The following is a 24,955-nucleotide window of genomic DNA, read 5'->3' on the forward strand; positions in this document are numbered from 1 at the left end:
TTGATTCCTCAAATTAATTTTCATCAATTTATAAGTCCCTTCAATTTATTTAAATTATTGATTCTATCCTTATTATTTAAAAAAGAGGTTGTACTATTGAAATTTTATAACATGGTTTACAAGGAATTGATGGCAGCCATGTAAAATAATGAAAAGAAGTATATAATTATTTATGTAGAAAAAATAAATTTTGAAATTTTAAAAACAAGATAACAAAAGACAATGTAAGGGATTATATTAATAAAAATTAACCTAATTTGACAGTTAATTTATTCTCATTTAGTTGTATATACATGTCAAGTTATTAATATATTTTACATATTAAATTATTTTGATAGTCAATGTAAAACATAAAGAATTCACATGATAATTTAAAAAAAATATAAGAGATCAAATTAATAAAAATTAAATTTAAAATTTTAAATCGATAATTGAAACAAATTTAAGAAATTACAAGTTTTATTATTCCTTAAAAATATAAAGCATTTTAAGTTTTTCAAAGTGCACCTAATAATGTTTTTCAAAAATATCCTTAAATAGGAAGGTAATTAATGAGGTTTTCTAATTGAGATATCCTGTTAAATAATATTAAATATGGAAAGAGTGTAATTTTAAAAATCATTATTAAAGGTGCAATTCATTAAAATTGTATGATAATACTGAAGGAATATATACATATGAGACAAGCCACTTGATCAACCTTTTCCAGGTTCGTCTTTCTAATTTACTTTAGAAAACCTTAATCTTTTTATTATAGTAGAAGGGTTTAAATTCATGATATCACAGTCTTTGTATGTTTCCTAACATCATTCTGAAAATCCTCGGATTCTTTAATTCCTCGTTTTCAAAAATTGATATATTTAGTGTAAAAAGCGGAAGTTTCAGTTTTATGGATTGAAATTCTGGGGATCCGGCCCTTGGTTGCAGGAATACATATGCTAATCTACTTTCAATAATCTGACCTAAAGTCATTATCGTTATGCTTGTTTCTTTTCTTTTTTTTTAATTTTATCGCTCGCTATTCTGGAAAATGTGGGGCATTATTATCCCGTCTAAATTAATCTGAACTCTTGTTATGCAGGATTGTTATTATTAATAGTGGCCTTGAGTATTTCAGAGATACACTTGGCATGCTTGTTTAATTTCCTCTCCTTTCCTTTGTATTTATTTATCAGCATTAATAGTGTTTTGCCCCTAAACAAGTATGTGAATTTCAATAATTCAATGCCTCCATTGCTTATGGCTGAGATGAAATTTATAGGGAAAATTATTTTGCAATTTCATACAATACAATTAAATATGATAAGGTTTATTAACAATTGGGCAAAGAAAAATAATAACTTGTTAAATTATTAATAAATTTTATAATGTTTAAATGTAGTTTGTAGGATTTGTATGTAATTCTTCCAAACTTTTAACTATCGCATGTATTGGAAATATTGTAAATTGGTATATTCCACTCCAACTTTTATTCTTTTTCATTTTAAATTTCCATCTCTCCTACTGTGCAGTTATTTATTTGGGAAAATTAATCATAAGATCATTGAGTTTTTACTTAGTTAAAATTTAATTTCTAAATTTTGATTCAATTATACAAACTTATTCATTATAATTTTAACGACTTAAAATATTAGTCTCTATGTTTTAAGGAATAAATTTATAAAAACTAATTTTTAAATTTAAGGACTAAAGTCTTAAATCCTTAAAATTATAGCGGTTTAGCTACACTTGATTAAAGCTCAAAGACAGTATTTCAACAAAATCAAAACTATAAAAAAGATTAATTCCTAAGTTTTAAAAACTGAATCGATCATTGAACCAGACAAGGCACTGATTCACGGTTCATTAGTCAAACCGTAGTCGAATCGGGGTTAAACCGGTTGATATTAAATTAGTATATTTTTAATTTATGTATCATAATTAAATAAAAAATACATTTAAATATGCATTTTTTTCAAAAATATATTATAGATGCTTGATAATATAATTTTTTATTAATAAATACATAATTAATAATAATTATAACTGAAGCTTTTCATTTAAATATCAAGAAAGATGTAATTTAATTTTAATTTTAATTTATTTATTTTTTATTTTTTTAAAATTTTTTTGAGTTTTGCATGAGAATCGGTCCGGTTTTTATCCGGTTTTACTGATTTTTGACCGGTTTAACCAGTTGTTGACCAATTTTTAGGGGTCAACCGAACCGGATCAGGAGCCGGTTCCCAATTCAACCAGTTGAACCGGCCGATTCGGTCCGATTTTTAAAACCCTGATTAATTCACAATGAATTACAAGTAAGTTAAAATTATAGGATTGAAATATATATATATATATATATATATTATGACAACTCTAACTTGTTTTATTTTACTTAAAAATATACTTGAAAATAAATTTAGGTATAGTGAAATATTTAGTCTCTCAAGTTAATTTGTCTCAATTATCAATTCCGTCCTTCAAATTCATTTCTTGTCAATTAGTCCTTTATATTTTCTTAAATTATCAATGTGAATCCTTTAATGTTTAAAACACAAATTAACTTTTAAAATATTTCAATGTGTAAAGCATATTAATGATTTGGCATGTATGTATAGTTAAATAAAAATAAATTAACCTTGAAATCAATTTAATTTTTATTAATATAATCCATTGTACTATATTTTATTCTTTTATTTTTTAAAAATTCAGAGTTTGTTTCTCTACTAAATAATTATATTTATTTTCATTAATATAGATTACTGTTATTAATATTTTGTTATTGATGTTAGCAGATTTTAATAGCATTACTTCATTTTTAAAGAATAAGGACCAAGGACCAAATTAATAATGAAAATAAATTAAGGAATTAAATCAATAAAAACTAAATTTAAAAGACTAAATTAATAATTGAAACAAATATAAGGAACTAGAAATTGTATTATCCCATAAATGTATAAACAATACATTCCCCCTCTTTGGCGTAAAAAAAAAAAACCAAACGTGTTAGAAATGTTGAGTCTAAAACGATAACAAAAGGTTCCCGGGCTCCATTTTCACAGTTTATACGAATGTAAAATATATAAAAGAATTGAAATAATAAGTATTTGATTAATAGAAAAGGCAGATTACAAAGCTAAAATCAAAACTTAAAATTATTTAAAAATTAAGAGCTACAAGTATAATGGATTTGAGTGATTATTGTTGTTCAATTCTCTTTTTCTCTATGATCCTCTCTTCCTTTTATAATGGTTTAGCTAAAACGGTTGCTCCCACAAAATTTAAAACTCATTCGTGAAATATTGAGATTCAATAGGCATGACCTGTGAGATTCATGGCAGGATCTTCCTCTTTGCAACATGTCTAAACTATAGTTCGATTTTCAACTCGTGTCCCAAAAATATTCATGGATGATGATGGCTATGATCTCTTGAGATTTGGGGCTTGTTGAGAACATAATCTATTGTGAGGCAATGGCCTACCTAGATAAAGACTTGGAGTCTTGAGGGATCCATAAATTCAAATTGACTTAGTTAAGTTATTCTTTTATGATTTAAATTGACCTTGTTATTAGATTGTCTCGACCTGACTCTAGTTATTCAACATATTTTTAGCCATAATCATTGTAAATGATATTTTAATTTTAACCCAAACACCACAAAGCATTGTACTTTTTCATCACAGAAAAGGTACCATCAAGTTGGCAAAATAAATAAAGAAAAGAAAAGAAAAAAAAAAGAAAAGGTAGTATCAAATTTCCAAACCCCTCTCCTTTCAGTGATTGCTAAAAATTATTATAATTGACCAACTACGGCAATTCACCTAATTCTACCCTTGATATTTAAAGCACGTAACCTAAACTGTTGGTTAATTACAAATTATTATCAGGGACTGGGAGTTACATGGTAACAATATATCAAAACTTCCAAATTCTTTTCTGGGATTGAAAAAATAACGAAAAAACTAAACTTACATATAATATTAATTCCAAGTCAGTATGTATCTCTATGTTCAAGGTACAAGATCAAATCTCAGGTCGAAATTAAAACGGATATGATCAAATCTTCTAAGTTATGATCTCTCTGTTATATATATATCGAATTTAAAGTTTTCTGTGCATCGCACACCAAAAAAAAAAAATCTACTTATCTTTCTTTATAAATAGATAAACAGAGAATAAAAATTGTAGATTACATCACTAGAGTTCTTGTTCTTTGAAAAATTAAAATAAAAATATAGTATATATATTCATATTGATCTCACTTTGAATCATTGATATTGAGATTTGGGTTGCAAAGAACAAAATTAATCTTTTGGCCAGATATAAAGAATTAAATTATTATTAGCTAGCTATATAATATTAATATATATTGAGTTTTATACCATTTGTAATCGTGATTAAAATGCCTTTTTTAAAAAAAAAATCAATGATAACGAAAAATTCCAACAGTACTCCGATCTGGTTACTGGGTTACGAAAGCAGGTTTTGCAGTTTGACCAAGTTGGAAAGAGAGCTGAATTGATACTAAAAATACGAAATCCCTAATTTAAGAAAACGAACTTTTCTCTATTTTTAAATAAAGTTTGAAACTGAAAGTAACGTTGATGTGCCATTCTTTTGCTCAAAAAAAAAAAAATGTTGATGTGCCATTCTCATCCCTAATACTTCCTTCTATTTTTGTGTTCTTCCTTCCATCACCACGTTCCTCTAAAAATTTCTCCTTTTCTTCTCCGTTAGGATTTTCACTTTTTTTGTATATGTCTCTGTATCCACTGAAAAAAGGAGAAGAATTTTGAGTTGTATCACTCTGTTACTCCGTCATGAAGATGAAAGGCGAAGAAGCTATAGACCCTACAATGAAATATCCAGGCGAGCTCACCCCAAGGGTGGTCCTCACTTGTATCCTTGCTGCCACAGGTGGTTTAATCTTCGGTTATGATCATGGTGTTTCTGGTAAATGATCCAATCCCTTTTTAACTATTTTCTACTTTATATCTAAAAAAAATATTTTCTACTTCAATTTTACTCACTTCACTTGGATGTTGCTTGTTCCTTTTGTTTATCGACTTATTGAAATGAAACTCTTATGTTTAATGCGTCCTCTGTTTGATGAAATGCCTCAATGAACAAGCACCATTAATTTTTGGGGTGTCGCCGGAGGGATGAGATTTCTGATGGGGGGACCTTTTGTTTTTTGTTTTGTCTTTCTTGTAGGTGGAGTTACGTCTATGGATTCTTTTCTCGAGAAATTCTTTCCATCTGTATACGCACGAGAGGCTAACATGAAACCTTCGTCGGATCAATACTGCAAATTTAACAGTCAGATCCTGACACTGTTCACATCTTCTCTGTATCTAACTGCTCTGATTTCCGGTCTTGCGGCATCCACGATCACACGAAAGTTTGGAAGGCGTGTCACTATGATGATTGGTGGTTTCTTCTTCGTCTCAGGTGCATTGCTCAACGGATTGGCCATCCACATTTGGATGCTTATCGTTGGTAGGATGTTGCTTGGTTTTGGTATTGGATGTGCCAATCAGGTAACTAATCTGGCTTAGCTTCTGCTCTGAGTCCTCTTCTACAATTATTTTTTTATTCGATTCTTTACATTCTGGTTTTGTTTTTTGTTTTTTTGTTTTTTGTTTTTCAGTCTGTGCCCATCTACGTCTCTGAGATGGCTCCTTACAAGTACCGAGGAGCTTTAAACATGTGTTTCCAATTATCTATCACCATAGGCATCTTTGGTGCCAACCTTGTGAACTACTACTTTGCCAAAATATTGAATGGTCAAGGATGGCGTTTAAGCTTGGGGCTTGGTGCAGTCCCTGCTTTGATTTTCGTTTTTGGGTCTGTTTTCCTCCCTGATTCACCAAATTCTCTTGTTGAACGTGGCTGCTTCGAAGAAGCCAAACAGGAGCTTATAAGAATCCGTGGTAGACCCAACATTGATGCAGAGTTTAATGATATAGTTGCTGCTAGTGAGACCTCTAAACAAGTTAAACACCCTTGGGCAACCTTGAGGAAGAGGAAGTACAGGCCTCAGCTTGTTCTAGCAGTTTTGATTCCCTTCTTCCAGCAATTCACTGGCCTGAACGTGATCACATTCTATGCTCCTATCTTGTTCAGATCAATTGGCTTTGGAAGCACTGCTTCACTCATGTCTGCTGTCATCATTGGCAGTGTTAAACCTGTCTCAACATTGATTTCAATTCTTGTTGTAGATAAATTTGGAAGACGCACTCTCTTTCTTGAAGGTGGTTTTCAAATGTTAGTTTGTCAGGTAAACAAAACTATTAACGTTACTTCATATCTTACTGGTTATTTCAGTTAGTTCCTGATAAGCATACCATCTGTGTTTTGGTGACAGATTATCATGGCAATTGCTATTGGTATAGAATTTGGCACAACTGGGAATCCTGGGGTGTTGCCTAAGTGGTATTCATATGTGGTTGTCACTGTGATATGTGTTTATGTGGCTGGTTTTGCCTGGTCTTGGGGTCCTCTAGGATGGTTGGTGCCCAGTGAAGTGTTTGCTCTTGAAGTTAGACCTGCTGCTCAGAGTATTACCGTTGCTGTGAACATGATCAGCACCTTCCTCATTGCTCAATTATTCACATTAATGTTGTGTCACCTGAAATTCGGGCTGTTCATCTTCTTCGGTTGTTTTGTCATGATCATGACGATTTTCGTGTACAAGTTGGTACCGGAGACGAAGGGAATTCCGATTGAAGAAATGTCCAAAGTGTGGGAGGATCATCCCTTTTGGAGCAGATTTGTCAGGTCAAGTGATGAAGGCACTGATAACTACAAGGGAATTTATAAATCCTAGTTTATGTTCATTGTGGGTTATGTTTCTTTTCAATCTCATGTTTATGATGCAGTTAAGATTAATGAATTTGAAAACTTGTTTATCTCGGTTAATTCTTCGTAATACACAAGCTTTCGAGTTTATCATGGCAATGGGTTTATTCAACTTGGTTAGACGCAGCTATGAAGTCAAGTTATAGGGTCATAGTAAATTACAGTTTCTTTCAATCTCACCTTCAAAGTTCAAATGATAGAACCAATATTGAATAGCTCATTATCTAAATCAACCACATAGTAATGATATTTTACACTCACCAATAACTAAACAATATGAAGAGTTCTTCTTGGTAATTTAAGTTTAAAGCACAAAAAAAAAATTCAATAAATATTCGTACTTAAGCTTGTTGATAAGATTCTATGGTCTAAAGATATGCATATAGAAGTTAACATTATTGCTAGAAATCATCTAAGAGATCTTACTGCTTTATTTGAAAAGTTAAAAGGCTTTGTATCTACTTTGGATTAATTCACGGAAATAGCTATAGAAATTAATTTCAAGTATGACTTTAAAATTTATTCATTTCTACTATATGACATCAAGATAAATTTTCGGAATTAATTGATTATAAAAGGTAGATTATTTTGCCAACTCAAAATGTCAGAAAAATTATACAAGGATCAATTTTGTCTAACCCCTAGAATTTTTAGATACAGCCTATCAACAATATATTGGATATTGTTTTTGGCCAAAACATCTGAGAGATTTAAACTATGGGTACGAACATGCAGCAATTTAATTAAAGACAAAAGGATAGAGTTAACAGATAGAAGTTTGTTAGGTTCATATCCGTTGATTATGGGAAAAATTTTCAACATCCAGATTGACATTGGTGGTTGATATCATATATAATCATAAATGATTGATAGAGATTTTTGACTTTTTAGTATACTAGAGATAATCTTTTATCATTTTAGAAATATTATATGTTAGGGATAATAAAATTTTTGACTCTTCAAATTTGCTTTAGCTATTGATTTGGTTTCAAAAATTTAATTTTTAGTCACTAAAGTTTTATAAACATATACAATTAATTCTCATTATATTATTTCCCCTTCAAACCAAAATGACTAACTTTGTATTGTTTTGTAACTTATTTTATTAATAAATATTAAATTTTAAAAATCAAATTAATAAGTGAAATAAACTTAAAAATTAAAAATTTTATTAACTTCAATAATATATAGTTTAGACTTTGGCATTCCGTGGTAGGGGAACAAAAGTCAAAAACTGCATGAACTTTGTTTGGATTCAAATGTTCAACGCAACATGATTTCCATGGTTATTGAAATTCAAAGAATCCAACTTCTGGGGTACTAGAGTTTGTTTGTATTGTGGCAATTGTGACCTCAGAAATAATATTAAATGTCACTTCAGGCCGAAGAGCTTTTCTAAGAATGGGAATTACCAAATGAACCCAACAAAACTACATTTTTGTGGTGAAGAAGATTATAGTATTAAATTAAAGTAACTTTCTTTCAAAGAAAATTAAATTATGTCACATTTTTCCCCTATGGATAAAATCTTGACCAAGAAAGCTAGAATATAATGAAGGTTATTAGGCTTATATGGAAGGAAGTAACAGAGTAGGAGTATGAAGGCTTTTTTAAAAACTTCCTTTTGTAGCACAAAACTCCATTTCCTATACGGTTAAGATAAAAAAAAATCATATCTTTTATATTTTAGAGTAAATATAATGATCTCTTCTTTATTTTATTTTGATTACATATATATTCTTTTTATTTTTAAAACATATATAAACATTTTCTATAATCAATAGTTATAAAATACAAATATTTGTTCTATTTTAAGATTTCATTTTCATCCACTAAATCGGTGGTTGACAGTTAATGACATGTATTGAATCAAAATACTCTTATTTAAATATATATATTAATTAAAAATCGTTCAAGTTACCCAAACAAAAATAACGGATATAATTTTAAACTTTTTTATTTATTCAAAATTATTTATTTAGTATTTTTAAAAAAATTAATACATAACTAATTTTTTAAAATAGAATTTCAAACACATATAAAAATAATGAAATATAGATTTAATATAATAAAATGTAAATTAGTTATTAAAATTTATGTTAATTTTATTTAAATTTTATAATTTTAATACAACATTTTATTATTATTATTTTTTTTTTTATTGATGAAGAAAATAAAGGACAACTACTCTAAAAAGCAAGATGAAAGAAACCTAAGCCCCTTGACAGGCTGAAAGTGAAGGCCAAGAGGAAGTGCTCAGCTTTCATATTTTCTTTTCTTGGAATATAGGCTATGGCCAAGCATGATAATCCAAGCACAAGACAGTAGACTGTGGCATTGAAGGATTAAGTTTCAATTATCATGAATATCATTGCTCACTTCCTTGATCAGATTAATGGCCTCTGCAGAGTCACTTCATAGACAAACCTTCTGAAGACCCCCAGTCCCAGGGTCGTTAATTAGCCCTGTAAGACAAGTCCAAAGTTTAGTGTCTAGAGAATTATTTATTTAAATACTATTATACTTGATTATTTAAAACTCCTTAAATTGGAGAGAGAGAGTGTGTGTACAATTAGATTATAAGGATATGTTAATAATTTTAAAATTTTCAACATAATTATAAATAAAAAATTAATTATTTTAAAATCTTTAACAGTGTTAAAAATTAAACTAAAATGTAAGTTTTGAAAAAAAATAAGAAGTCTTTGTAATTTTAACAAAATAGAAGAAATGTCTTTGTATTTTATTATATATTTTAATTGTAATTTTTCAAATTCTTTTCTCCTCATTTCTCTCCCTCTCTCACTCGGTGCTCCCCGCCCATGGAGTGATAAGGACATAGCTTGTCTTCTACCTTTTCCCTTCACTTTTCCTCTTCAACCTTAAATCTTGTTGGGAATTGATTCATAACTTATAAGGTCATGATATTAAATCTTGTTGTCATTATGGGGATCTTATTGATAGGTCATATGTAAGAATCTCTTTAAGTTTATTTAAATCTAAAGATATATCATGTCCTTAGCGAGCCTTCATAATCCAATTCATCAAAAATTTAAAAAAAAATATCATTCAAGGACCACTAAGAGTATTTAATATCAACCAAGGATTAAAAGATTTTAAAGTATCACTATAGGACTAGGGGAATGATTTGAAAATAATTTTAGATAAGAAAATAATATAATGCCCCTACCTTTCTTTTTTTAGTTGACAAGTACCTATTCATACATTAACAAGCATCCATTAGTATTTAATAATAAATTATTCGCTTATCGGCAAGTTCAATAATGTGAAAGAACTTGGTTGTAGAAAGAGATAAATATTAATCATATTTCAATAAATAATCATTAATTAATTAAAAAATATTCATTCATATTTAACAAGAAGCCATTTGCTAATTAATAATGTTAAAAATTTGGAAGAACTTGATTATAGAAAGGCATAAGTATAGATTATATTTCAACAAATAGCTATTCATTAATTAACAAATACACATTTTTATTTATCAGGAAACTATACATTATTTAACAATTTTTTTAAAAAGAAAAATAGACTTATAATAGGTTTTTCTATCCAGAATTATTTTCAAATTAATTCCCTAGTCTTGTAGTGATATTTCAAAATTTTTTGATTATTGTTTGATATTAAATTGCTCATATGGTTCTGTTTAAGCTTAAAATGAAGTGTCAATTGACGAAAACTCAAAGAAACAAAAGAGGAACCGTTAGGAGCAATGAACCATGATTTAAGACAAGGCTTGGTTTACTTCAAGGTGAGCTTCCAAAATAAGCACATGTAGAATTGGAAAAGTAATCCTTAAAACTTGGAACGATTAAGTATGGAGGATTGTTATTTAAATGTGAGGCCATTACCTTGGCATGCCCCCTAAAACACAAGAAACCATGCCATGCATAGTGAATGAGGGAACTTGGGAAAAAATAGTAAAAAAAAAAAAAACGCTCACAATATATAAAACTTCCATTCTCTTATTCAAAATTTACTTTGTATTCCGTACTTAATTATAGTCATTTTTCAATTCTATTGTAATCTTTATAGTACTTGCAACTTAGTTTCAATAATCAAATTATATTTTTTCAATCATCCTTGCATCTTCACATTAAAAAAATTGAGATAAGGGAACTTGAGAATTCTTAATTAACATTTGAGACTTTCCATCTTTTGCACGCACCACGAACAGGTCTTTGAATAATATTTTCTCAAAAACTTATTTATATACTCCATTTATTTAAAAATATAAAATATTTTTAATTAAATCTTGTCATCTAATAAAGTGCCTAATTATTTTCAAACTAACTCTATCATTTTACATTTATCTCTATTTAATAAGGTATTTTATTTTAAAATAAATATAAAGTGATTTTTATATTATGAACACTTTAAAAAAATTATAATAATTATACTTTAAAATACTAAAAATATATTATATTTTTTAACATTTAATTCTTTAAAAAATATTTTATATTAAAAACGTAAGAGATCCTGTGTCAATGTCAAGTGCATTGCGTTTTTTAGTTTTTGGTATAATAATGAAGACAGCCTAAATTTATCCTTCATAAATCATAATGGGCCTTGTATGATTACTAAACTGGCGAACTGAGGCTCTACGCTCAGAAAGTCCATTCGTTCTATTGAGCTTTTCAAATTTATTGCACGTTCCCACGAAACCCAAAAATCTTAATATGTAATGGGGAAATTAATTTTCCAATCCTTATGGTTTCTCTTAGTTTTTAAGTAGGTCCCTAAAGGTTTTTTTTTTTTTCTTTTTTATTGGCTCCTTCAAGTTCACCCCGTTAATAGCGTTGATTGATCCTTATGGGTTGAAAAACTGAGGAGGACGAACGGAGATGATAGCGCCGTGAAAATTTAATGACGTGGGGAAAAGACAAAAGAGCACGAGCATTAAAAAGCCAAATGTGTTTGTGACTCAACGCATTCCAACCAAGGAAAGCAGTGGTATGATGTCCACTTATCAGAGTGGGTGAACTCACCAAAAAGTTCATTTTTTCTCTTGTCATGGGATCCTATTGAACAAGAAACTCGAGAGGAAGTTTCTATTTAAAGTTGCTCTCCGAAGATGTTGTTCAAAGTTGCTATGTGAAACTGGTAGAGAGTGTTGTTTCAAAGTTGGGAGAACAAAGTGTTGAATTCCATTTATGTAGTTGGTTTTGATGATTTTGATGAGCTCCAGTTTGATAACAAGTGAACAAATTTCTCATCATACACACATCTTTGGCCAAATATATATATAATAACATAGATATATAGCGTGTGTGTGAAGGAGGGGGTGGTTAAAGAATGAGAGAATGTAATAAGAAAAGAATAATACTATGTATGGATGAGGAGCAGCTTTTGGGTTTGAAGCATGCAAGATGCATGATGACAGAGAAGTGGTTTTGTTCTTCTATGAATGTAGCATCCCAACAAGTGTCCCATTCTTGGTTGGTTTCTTTGAAAGTGGCATCCACCAAGTGGTTGTTCTTGCTTGTATTGTCTTTCTCTCTCCATCACCATGGCTCAGAGTAAGAATTATTGGGTTGTTGTTAGAGTTGTAAGCATGAGCCCCATCATTAATGGGTGATTAGTCTTCTCAGGTTCATCTCTGTTTTCTATCTTGGAAAACAGAGGTAAACAGAGTATTAACGTTATATATATAATGATTAAATATTATTGTCTCTTGCTTTTATAAAATATGAAAATTCATATACAAGACACGGTTTAAAGATTTGCTTGATCGTCTAATAGGCGTGGTTCACATTCACCTCCTCTTTCTAGTTTTAACTCATTTACTTGATTAGCTTCAAATGTTGATTTGAGTTCTTCATGGTGGACATGAAACTAGAAAAGAACTTTCTCCATATAATTATATGAGTTCATGGATTTTTATATTAGCTCCATGGTCATTTTTGGCTTTCATCATATCATGGTTATGTTTTTGCCTGTCAATTTCTTTGTTCAAAGCTTCAATATGGCGGTGCTGCGGACGTTGCTCAGTGAAACACATGATTGACCTATGACACCATCTTCATCTTCCACTTTGTTTCTAAAGCTTTCTCCATCCACCATATCTTATTTTTTTTATTCCGCTTCATTTGACCTTAACGCCGTCTGACATTTGTTCCTCCTTCATTCAATTTTTCAATCCATAAGGATCAACGATTTTAACGGCGTAAATTTGAAGGAGCCAATGAAAAAGAAAAAAAAAAAACCTTGGGGCCTAATTAAAAACCAAGGGAAATTATAAAGATTGGCAAATTAATTTTCCCTATGTAACACTAATTATTAAATTAATTAAAATACTGACTTAAGAATCAATTGTTAACACTGTGGAGGAACCTTGGTAAGATCTGTCAGAATTAAAACACTTTATTGAATTGATCAAAATAACACTCCCTCCGCTCGTACATATAAAAAAAAATACTTGTTGTTTTTATTTTTATTTATAAGCAATCTCATATATCTTAATAAATATTTATTATAATTTTTTGAAAATTATTTTTCATAAATTTATAATTTTCACTCACAAGAAACAATTAATGAAACTTTATTTTAATTAAATATAAGAGTATTTTAATTTTTTTATTTTCAAATATAATTATTATTATTAATTATTTTTTAAAATTATATGATACAGTTACTTTCTCTTATATATATAAAAAGAAAAGGAGTAATTTAATAGCTCATTAATTCAATAGAAGTGGTGATCGGGATTTCAGAAAGTGTGATTAAATCTGTTAAAGGAGGAGTTGGAATTTCTAGTCTTGTATGGTTAATTAGCTTCTGGGGTCCATATTTATTTATTTGGGTGACGAACGTGAAACTCATTCCCGCATAAATTCAGTCTGTGCAATCACTTTCATGCCTCAAACAGGCGCTGCATGGACCTTCGCTTTAACTACTTTAAAAATTTAAATCCTATTAATTCTATTTAAAAGTTTATCAATTTTTTATTTTATTATATATATTTTTAAAAAATAAAATACTTTAACATTTAATGACATTCTATGTTATAAATAAGATCAAAATAAATATATTCTCTTTACCTGATAAATTAAAAAATAATACTCCCTCTATTTAAAAATATAAAGTATTTTTTTAAGAGTTGGATGTTTAAAAATATAAAATATTTTTAGTCTTTCGAGGTGTAATTATTATCTTTTTTTAAAAGTGTATTTATTGATAGTGACTTTATATTATTGTAGGATATTTAATAGGGATAAAAATAAAAAAATTGAGCTAATTTGAAAGTAAATAACTGCTTATTAGAGGGTAGATTCAATTAAAAATGTTTTATCTTTTTTTAATGAAAGAAATATCTTAAAAAACTATTTATACATTTTTTTATTTCAAAAATTATATTTCAGTTGCTTTATTATGTATTCTTAACACTAATTCTACACAGGAAAAAATATATTTTGAAAAAAAGGGTAAATCATCTACATTAAAGGACACGAATTTCTAAAATTATTATGAATGACCCTCGACCAGGTCCTAAAAAATTACGATAACTAGATTGCCTTCAGCGTCACTGATAAAGTAACAATCTCTAAATGATAAATTTTAATATTGAAACTTGTAAATTTGAGTTTTTTGAGTGCTAGATTTTAAAAGTTTGGGGAACTAACTATAGTGATCAAGTCCTAAAATAATTTCTTGTTGTAATAAATAGAATTTATTGCAAATTAGATTTCACAAATTATGAAGAAATATTAGTTGGAGACAATTACAACCTAACTATCTTTTCGCTTGGTTTTGAAAGTAAAGTCTAAAGTGTCATGCTTCTTATTGATTTGCCAAGCATGCTAAAGAAATAGATCATCAAAAGAGTAACTTAGATCAAGCGATTGTGTGAGTTTTTTGAGATTATTTACCATAATTTTCTTAGAATGCCAAAGAAATATAATAAACAGAGGTACACCAAGTGAAGCAAAAAAATCAATTACATTACAAGAGTGCGAGTACAACTCAAATGGAACAACAAAGCAATGACTAGCTTCGGAAATCTAAGACAATGTGAATAGAGTGAGTCATAATGAACAAATTTGGGTGACACTGGGTTAGGATATTGAATCTCTGTGCCAAGCAAGTTGAGTTGATTCTGGGTTGATTATGCAGAATATCAAAAGATCCTGAGTTATATGCTCGTTACTTATTTATAGAAAAAGACAACAGCGCACTCCTTCAATTTGAATTCAAGCACTTAAAAGTAATAAGTAACTGTTCACGTCATTAGTTTAGCTTATGATGTGCCTTATTGTGTAGATATTTCTTAGGTAATGGAATAAAGTGGATGAGAACAGGCTGTGAATTCCCCAAAAAGCAGTGTTCTACTTAGCATTTAACGAAGCAAGCTGGTTAACTGATGGACTCTCATCTTACGAAATTGATTGGGGTCTCAGGGCCAAAACCAATCAAAACACCATTTTTAAATTTGTGCTCATGATGATCTAAAATTATATACTCTCAAAATTATTAAAAATATTAAAAATCTCATCATGAGAAGTTGAGAGGTCACTCTAAAACATGTTTATAGAGAAGCAAACCGCTCTGTTGATCTTTTTAGCCTACAAGGCTCTAGCGAACATTTTGATATTATTTTGTTTGACGACGCTCCAATAAATTGTATAAACATTTTGTCTTCTAACATGACCTAACCTTGGTCTTTTTGAATGATATTTTTACCATGGTTTTGTATTAAAAAAAAATTGTGTTCAAGAGACCTAATTTTCATTCCTCCTTCTTCTTACTTATTACTCGTTACCATCCACAATATGGTATTGATAACTATTTCACTAGTATAAAAAATAAAGTTCATTGAAACGTCAATCTTTTAATAAAATTTTATACCTTTTTAATTATATCTAATTAAATATCTAATTTTTGAGTCTTAATAGTAACTATAAAAATTTTAATGAACTATTTTTTAAAAGAAAGATAAATGAGTAATTTTAAATAAATTATAAAAATCATCTAATATCTTTTATTTTGAACTAAGATTTAAAAAAAATGCTCTATGTTATGAACATAATAAATATGTTTAGGGGAGACTTTTAAATAATGATTAGGGATGTGATTTAATTATGAGTAGGACTCAAAATATTTTAAAACTTCAGCTCAATTTAGGGGGGATAAAAGAGAAAATAATTTCAACTATAAAAAAAATTAAAGTACCTTTCATTTGTTATGCAGAATCATTGATTATTAATTTTTTTTATTTTATTTATTAATTTAATAATATGAGTTATAAATTACATAAGTTAGCATATCAATGATTATATAAAACTTGACACAAGTTGTTCAATTATAAGTAGCAACGTCGGTTGTTAAATTATTAATTTTACTTATTAATTTATCAATATTAGTTATAAATTATTGATAAATCCTATAATTTACTAACATTAATTATAAATTATTAATATATATTATAATTTATAACTGATATTAGTACATTAACAAAAACAGTTAAGAAATTAATAATTAATGTTACTACTTGCTTGATAAACATATTTAATTTATAAGTAATATTGATAAATTAACAAATAAAGTAAAAAATTAGTTAATAATTGTATGACAAATGAATGATATTTCGGTCATTTTACAGTTGAAATTATTTTTAATTATTTTTACTTCTATCTTCTTAAATTGAATTGAATTTTTTAAATTTTTCATAACTTACTAATAATAATTAAGTCACATCTTTTATCTTTATTTAAAATTCTCCCTATATTTTAAAATTAATGACACATATTTTTGCAAAAAAAAAAATATTACAAAAAAATAATATTGTTAAATGTTAAAATTATGGTTTTTAAAATTAGATCGATCGGTTGAATTGATAAACTAATAACCCAAGCATATGTCCAGTTCAGTTTTATATTTTTTGCCATTAGCAACCTAGATGACATAGAATTAATTCAAATTAACCCGTCCAAGCCTAATGCATATTAGATATTTTACATTTTTCAACCCCAAAAATGACTAGTTAGAAAATAAATAAAAAATCAAAAATCTTGTCCGTCCGTGACTTCTCATTTGTTATCTTTGAGCTTTAACCATCTCGGCATTTTGTGGGTCTCTGTTTTGAAATCTCGTCATCCTTATCTCCTGATGCTGCTTGTGTGCTCGCCCAGTAGAAGAAGATGAAAAAGTAAAAAGATGAAAGAAGACAGAAGAAAAGAAAAAAAAAAATAATTTAATTTTTTTATTTTTAACTCATTTAAACCTTAATTTTTTAACTATAATTTATCATAACACAGTCTTTTAAGTATATACGATTCAATTTTTTAATTTTTGACACATTTTTAATTTAACTTTATTTTTTAATTATTTTTAAAAAATTATTCTCATAGAATAAAAAAGATAAAAAATATTTATATCTTATTTTAAAATACTCTCATTTATTTTTAATATAATATCTAAATTAATATGAAAAAATAAAACTAATAAAAATTAAAAAATTAAATTATAAATAAATTAAAAGTTAAGAGATTGAGTTATAAATAAATTAAAAATTAAAAAATTGAATTAAAATTAATGATGATTGAGAGACAGGTAAATTAAAAATTAAATAATTAAAATATTATTATTATTATTTTTTAAAAAAGACATGCTAGATGTATGCCAAATCTGCATGGCTTGCAATTTGCAAACCCAGATCAGAGCAGGGAACCAGCCTTCTATCCGAGCCGGTTTCTTGCTTTTTTGGGAGGCGGAGTTAACCCGAGCTAACACGGGTGACTCGAGATCAACTTGAACCAGCCCGCTCAGCTCAATAGATTAGGCAGGTTGACCGGGCTGAAGATTTACCTAGACCAAACGATTCGGACGTGCACGTTCTCTTGATTCCTTTCTTCTTGTTCGTCTTCAGCATCATCCTTTCTTCTCGTCTCGTCTGCTGCTTCTTTGTCTTCCGCAGCTTCACGATCCTGGCGCATAGCTTCATCCTTTCTTCTCATCTGAAGCTTCTTCCCCTGCACGTTGTCCTCTTCCACCGTGCTCTTCCATGGGTTTCTCTTCTCAGTTCAAATTTTGGTCCCCAAAAAAAAAAAAAATTAGATGTCCCATCGCAAGGCAGATAACGAGTCAAGGGGCAGAAGTAGCCTGTACAGCTTTATTTTCCTCTGCTTCGGACAGACGCTGCAGGACAAACTCACAGTAGGAGGCTCCTGGGTAATCGCATAAAAGTTTAAAAAAAAAAAAAAAAAAAGCTCTCAAAAGAAAAAATAGAAGAGAAAAACGTTAGAAAGGTGAGGCTTGTTAATTGGCCAAGTCTAATGAACATCGTAACGCAGGAAGCAAGAGAAATTATGAATTATTGTTGTTGTGTTTTATTATTATTATTATAAGAATTATTATTGCATATTTTATAAAATATTAAGTCTCAGATCGATATAAATAAATGAATATGATTAAGAATTAATTTATTTTTATTTAAAATATATTATTTTATAAAGACCGGTTTAACTCTTAACCTCTAATCCTTAATTTTTGTTAGTTTAGTTTTTAACACCTTGTAAATTTAACACGAGCGAGAAGATTAAAAAAATATTAAATAATATAGAGCAAGAAAAAAGAAATTTAAATTTCAAAAGCTCAACGTATTCACATTTTTTAATAACATACGTCACCTACAAATAAGTACAGGACTATATACATTTTAAATTTCTTAAAAAAAAAAAAAAAACTAGACATCAATTATTTTTATCAAATATTTATTATTTATTATGTACTAAAAATATATTGTTTTAATTATGATTTGCTTAATTTTAATTTGACTCTCAATTTGACCCGAGTGAAGCCTTAATTTCTAACCCCCGACTTTCATCTTCAACTCGCGTGTCAAATACAAGATCACATGCTCATTTAATTTTTGATTTTGCCTTTTTCGGTTTTTCTGGTGAACCTGTCCCTGCACCTAATTCCGCATGCAATACCGATCTGCATTTGAAGCTTTTCCATTTCTCTCTGGTCTGGTCTCTGTGCTGAGCTCTGAGCAGCCATGTCTAAGCCTCACATCCTCATGTTCCCCCACCCTGCACAAGGCCATCTTCTTCCTCTTCTCGATCTCGCTCACCAGCTAGCTCTCAGAGCCTTCACCATCACCATCATCGTCACTCCCAAAAACCTCCCCACCATCCACCCTCTTCTCTCCGTCCACCCCGCCACCATTCAGACCCTCCTTCTTCCTCTCCCTTCTCACCCCACTCTCCCTCCCGGCGTCGAAAACGTCCGAGACCTCGGCCAGATGGGAAACACCCCCATCATCGCCGCTCTCTCCAAGCTTCATGATCCAATCATCCACTGGTTCAAGTCCCACCCTTCGCCGCCTGTTGCCATCATCTCCGACTTCTTCCTCGGCTGGACCCTCCGGCTCTCCCGCCAGCTGGGGATTCCCAGAATCGGTTTTTTCTCCTCCGGTGCGTTCTTGACCTCCGTCACCGACATCTGCTGGAAGAATCCTGAGGCCTTTCGAAATCGGAAGGAAGTGGAATTCTCTGATATTCCCGGAAAACCGTCTTTTAAGCAGGAGCATCTTCCTTCTATGTTTCTGGGATACAAGGAATCGGATCCTGATTGGGAGATCGTAAAAGAGGGTTACTTGGCGAATATGGAGAGTTGGGGTTCCGTTTTCAATAGCTTCCATGCTCTCGAGGGTCCGTATTTGGATTATCTGAGGACAGCATTGGAACACCGTCGACGGGTTTTCGCGGTTGGCCCCTTGAGCTTGCTCGGACCCGACAACCGCACAGGTCGGGGAAACCCGAATCAGGAGGCTAACTCCGATGTTCTCAGCTGGCTTGATGGGTGCCCCGATGGTTCAGTGTTGTACGTGTGCTTCGGGAGCCAGAAGCTGCTCAAGAGAGAGCAAATGGAGGCTCTAGCAGTCGGGTTGGAGAGATCCGAGACTCGATTCGTTTGGGTTGCGAAGCCGGTCACGACCCAGCAACAAATGGAGGAAGGATACGGGATGGTCCCCGACGGGTTTGAGGATCGGGTAAAGGGTCGGGGGTTCGTTGTAAAGGGTTGGGCGCCCCAATTGGCAATACTGAGTCATCGAGCGGTTGGTGGGTTTCTGAGTCACTGTGGGTGGAACTCTGTGTTGGAGGCCATGGTGGCCGGAGTTATGATTCTGGGGTGGCCCATGGATGCTGACCAGTTCGTGAATGCGAAGCTATTGGTGGAAGATAAGGGTGTTGCGGCGACAGTGTGCGAGGGAGCGGATTCAGTGCCCGACCCGGATGAGTTGGGTCGGGTGATAAGGATGTCAATGGGTGTGGATAGTCCGGAAAAAGAAAGAGCAAAGCAGCTCAGTCGTGAAGCCCTCGGATCGGTGACTGGCGAGGGAAGGTCCTCCAAAGAACTTGATGACTTAGTGGAAGCATTGATTGAATTAAATGTTTCTAGAGTCAAGTAGACGTTGAAATTTGATTCAAAGATTAAAAAAAGAAAGTAAATGTTGGAAGAAAAAATGTTCAGTATTTTTATTTCTAGCGAATAATATAATTTAATTTTATCGATGTGTCTGATTTTGGTAGAATGGATTTACAATATTACTTTTGCTCAGAGTCAGAGATATGCATTGTGTCATTATTATGGAAACAAATTATTATATCATACAATTACTTGAATAATTTTTTAGAAAACAAACTCTTTAAACTTGAATAAAAACTAGTATTAGTCTTTCAAGTTTCGCAAAATTTTAGACTTTTCCTATGATTGCTCAATCTCAAGATTTTATTTTAAATTCTCTGGGCGGTGGGCGTTTGTGTATGGTCTTGTGCAATTGAGGTTGCTCGTTCCATAGCCCAAGTTGGACTAGAAATAAGAGCCCATTGAAGCATATGAACCAACAATGAAGCCTAATATCACTAACCGACAATCACATACTAGAGTCAGAGTATGATGTCAGCACGATGATGTCGCCAAAACACAACCATGTTAAAGTCGTCATCCAGCTATTCTGTCAGCCATTCAAATTTCAACCTCCTTTTTCCCATTCATCGTATTTCCTCTCGTTTTTATTTTTTAAATATGTATTTGGCCAATTATCGTTGTTTCCACGTTCAAGTCAACATTCTCCGACGGCTTTCTCCATCCTAGTTTCTCCCATCGTCGGCGAGAGAAGCCATGTCTAAACCTCACGTACTGGTCTTCCCGTACCCAGCGCAAGGCCACGTCCTCGCCCTCCTCGATTTGACCCATCAGCTTGTTCTTCGAGGTTTATCCATCACCCTCCTCGTCACTCCCAAAAACTATCCCTTCTCCGCCCTCTCTCCGTGCCCATGCTGCCGCCGTTCAGACCCTTGTACTTCCTTTCCCTTCACATCCCAAAATCCCTCCTGGCGTCGAAAACATCAGAGAACTCGGCAACGCCGGAAATTACTCCATGATGAACGCTCTCTCCCAGCTTCATGACCCAATAATCCAGTGGTTCAAGTCCCACCCCTCACCTCCTGTGGCCATCATCTCCGACTTCTTCCTCGGCTGGACTCTCAGTCTTTCCGATCATTTGGGAATTCCCAGAATCGCGTTTTACTCTGTGAGTGCTCTCCTGGCCTTGATTTGCAACTCTTGCTGGGAAAATACGCAGGCTGTTTGGGGTCAGGGAGTGATCGAGTTCTCTGACATGCCCGGAACGCCGTTGTTCAAGGCGGAGCATCTTCCTTCTATCGTTCGCAATTACAAGGAATCTGATCCTGATTCGGAGTTTGTGAAGGAGAGTTCTCTGGCGAATATCGTGAGCTGGGGTTGTATTTTCAATAGCTTCCGAGCTCTTGAGGGTCAGTATTTGGATTATTTGAGAACAACCGTTGAAGCATCCTCGGGTCTTTGTGGTCGGTCCATTGAGCTTGATCGGACCCGACGATGGCGGAGATCAAGCTAACCAGTATCCAGAAGGACACTCCGATTTGTTCAACTGGCTCGACGGGTGCCCCGACGGGTCTGTGTTATATGTGTGCTTTGGGAGTCAGAAGTTCCTCAAACGAGAACAAATGGCGGCTTTGGCAGCCGGGTTGGAACGATCCGAGACCCGATTCATTTGGGTCGTGAAATCGGGCACGCCACAACAGGTGGAGGAAGGATACGGCGTCGTTCCATACGAGTTTGAGGATCGGGTTTCCGGGCGGGGCTTTGTGATAAGAAGTTGGGTGCCACAGGTGCAGATACTGAATCACAGAGCTGTGGGAGGGTTTCTGAGTCACTGCGGGTGGAACTCGGTGTTGGAGGCCATAGTTGCCGGAGTCATGATTCTTGGATGGCCCATGGAGGCTGACCAGTTCTTGAATGCCAAGCTCCTGGTGGATGACGAGGGCGTCGCCGTCAGGGTGTGCGAGGGGGCGGATTCAGTGCCCGACCGGGAAGAGTTGGGTCGGATTGTAGCAAGATCAATGAGATCAGATTGCCCAGAAAAAGAAAGAGCTAAAGCGCTAAGAGACGAAGCTCATAACAGTATAAGTCGGCAGGGAAATTCTTGGAAAGAGTTGGACGAGTTAGTGGAAGCAATAACCCAACTTGATGCACGAAAGTGTGATACTTAGTTAAGAATCTCACATGCACACATATTGTGAGCTTGCGGGGCAGTAAAGGTGTATTGAAGACCAGAAGATAAGTGCTACGGAGGCATGGGTTTCAAATAAGTTAGCCCTCACGGTCAAACAGCAACATGATGCTGTTATTATAGGATGGGGTCTTTTTATTATTATTATTTTTTTTTACATGTAGACCTCGTTGAAATAACCTTTCAACTAAATTATGATATACACAAGAAATAATATTCGAATTATTTAATTGATGAAAACTCTTCCTACTCATGTCAATTTGAATTAGTTATAGGATGAAAAACTTTAGTCATGTCTAATCTATACAATACAATCTCAGCAGAGTTAAAAGCTCGTAGGTTTCTGATGTTGTGGATGTAACAGAGTATCCTATACAGTGTGCCCGGAAGAGTTGGGTCGGATCATTGCGGGGCCACTGAGTGCAAATAGTCCTGAAAAAGCAGAAAGGGCAAGGTTACTGAGAGATAAAGCCCGTGGAAGTATCAGTGACAAGGGAGAGCCGTACAAAGAGCCGTGAGCTTGTGGAAGCACCGGGTCAACTCGGTTCGCGAGGGTGATATTTGTGAACCTTCCATATATATGTATATATATTTAATTTATTTTATTTCAGTTATTATATTTTCCCCAATAAAAGCGAATTAGAAAGAAAATCCAAGTTGAAGCTTCCAAGTTTGTGGTTATTGTGGAATGTGACAGTGGGTCCTATATTATACTAATTTGAATCTGCATGTGTATGGTATTGGGCCACACCAGCACTTGTTTCTTTTAATCAAAACCAGTTTCTTCTCATGAATGCAATTGCTTCTGAAACCTGAGATGGGAACTACACCTTGTCTCCTTATAGAAATCTAACAAAGTGACAGTATTCTATTCATCAAGCCTTTTCTTTTTTGGTGGAAAATTACTCTAAGGTCCCTTGTAAGAATTTTAATTACCAAGAAGTTCATGAAATGTATAAAATACTTTTAAATTTTAAATTCTGTGCAATTACAATTTGATTAAAAAATGACAATTTAAGTATGATTTTAATATCAAGTTGTTATTTTCCTCTATTAAATTATAATTATAAAATTTAAATTTGACAACAATTTATACATTTTATGAAATTTTAAGTAATCGAAATCTTTATGTGGAACTTCTCAATAATTTGCCCTTTTTGTGCGTGCGCGCGCATTGTAATTGATATTTTAGACCTTTATATTCGAATTGAAGGGACTTAGTGGGGCCTTAATCTAGATTGAGCACTTGTAGGACCCTTTGGCGGCAAGCTCTACAATTAAATGTTTTATCTGATTGTATTTTTAGGATTCAAAGCAGAGACTTTTAATTAAATTAATATAACTCTTTTAAAAGTTAAACCAAGTACTCAGTCGTATTCATAATGCTTTTTTTTTTTTTTTTTTCCTTTTCTGCAGGTTGTGAGAGTATTATGCGGGTCACAGAGTAGCTAATCTACATATGCAAAAGTACTAGTGTACTTGATCTGTGTGTGTGTGTGTGTGTGTGTGTGTGAAAAGGGAAGATGGTTTGCGCTATTTTGTATTTTCTAATAAAAGATTTATATTTGCTGAGGTAAAAATGAACGATTATTCCCATAATAATATTTTTTTTTTTTGCGTGGGCTTTTATTGTTTTGGATTGTTGTTTACTCTGTTTTTGTATCTTTTGTTTTAATGGAAATATTCCTTCTCCAGTAGGGAAAAAATTGTACGGAATTTGAAAAATAATTCGGATTATTATAGTTAAAGAATACTGAAGCTTGATGGAGTTAAGTAAATTATTTTATTTTATTTGCTAATATGCATACATTTTTTCCTTTATTAAAATACACTCTCAATATATTCATATTTATTGGTCCAAAAAATATATTCATATTTAATTTTTTATCCGTTGAAGCACAAGTCACATGATACCGTTGTTTCAATATATATTATGAAATTTATTAAAACAAATTATTAATAATAAGCTAGGAAAATACAATTAATCTAAAACTCAATGCAAAGAAGGGAAGTCACATTCTAATTATTAAGACTATAGGTAGTAATTTTTAGGATAAAGTAGCATAAACTATTAGGTGATGTAAAATAAACTATCTATTAAAAAAAAAAAGCATCCAATGGCCCACCGTTAACTTGAATGGACAAATATCGCGTGAGCCCACAATGACATGTGGCACTCTATATTAGCATATATAAAAGTGTAAATTTAGCCATGAACTATTTTTTAAAGAGCATTGAGTAATTTTTACTATGAAAAACAAACCACCCAACATCTTCTCTTCAATTTTGATCAAACATTATTTATTTTTATACTTATGAAACTCATAATGCGTCAATCTCTCAAATCTTTTTACCTTCATTTTTAATCTCAGCTCAAAAAGAAGAGATTCACAGGGTTTTTATCTAAAAACATTTACAAGAATGATGCCAATGAAATAAAAGCTTGATTTTACTATGTGCGAAAGAAGCTTAATTCTAATATAATTTAGCCATGAGTTATTTTTTTTACTTTGTTGGCATCATCTTTGTAAATGTTTTTA

At 31.8% G+C, this 24,955-nt stretch overlaps 3 protein-coding genes across 3 annotated transcripts; all 3 read left to right on the forward strand.

The window, feature by feature from the left end:
• The first annotated feature begins 4,573 nt into the window (after window positions 1-4,573).
• LOC129311527 (sugar transport protein 1-like) lies at window positions 4,574-6,934 on the forward strand. The gene is made up of 4 exons (XM_054953861.1): window positions 4,574-4,933; window positions 5,195-5,520; window positions 5,631-6,260; window positions 6,348-6,934. Exons 1-4 carry the CDS (start codon window positions 4,801-4,803, stop codon window positions 6,807-6,809), a joined length of 1,551 nt encoding a protein of 516 aa, XP_054809836.1. The 5' UTR covers window positions 4,574-4,800; the 3' UTR covers window positions 6,810-6,934.
• Window positions 6,935-18,763: 11,829 nt separating this feature from the next.
• Window positions 18,764-20,385, forward strand: LOC129311815 (UDP-glycosyltransferase 89A2-like). Its single transcript, XM_054954285.1, has one exon. It carries the CDS (start codon window positions 18,855-18,857, stop codon window positions 20,268-20,270), a length of 1,416 nt encoding a protein of 471 aa, XP_054810260.1. The 5' UTR covers window positions 18,764-18,854; the 3' UTR covers window positions 20,271-20,385.
• Window positions 20,386-20,670: 285 nt separating this feature from the next.
• LOC129311586 (UDP-glycosyltransferase 89A2-like) lies at window positions 20,671-22,655 on the forward strand. Its single transcript, XM_054953923.1, is given in 3 exon segments — window positions 20,671-21,132; window positions 21,134-21,659; window positions 21,661-22,655. Coding segments are annotated over 3 exon segments (1,410 nt in total). The 5' UTR covers window positions 20,671-20,983; the 3' UTR covers window positions 22,396-22,655.
• The last annotated feature ends 2,300 nt before the right edge of the window (window positions 22,656-24,955 follow it).

Source organism: Prosopis cineraria, unplaced genomic scaffold (genome assembly GCF_029017545.1).
Source record: "Prosopis cineraria cultivar Desert tree isolate PC_DT_omini unplaced genomic scaffold, ASM2901754v1 PC5, whole genome shotgun sequence".
In the NCBI taxonomy this organism is placed as follows: Eukaryota; Viridiplantae; Streptophyta; class Magnoliopsida; order Fabales; family Fabaceae; genus Prosopis; species Prosopis cineraria.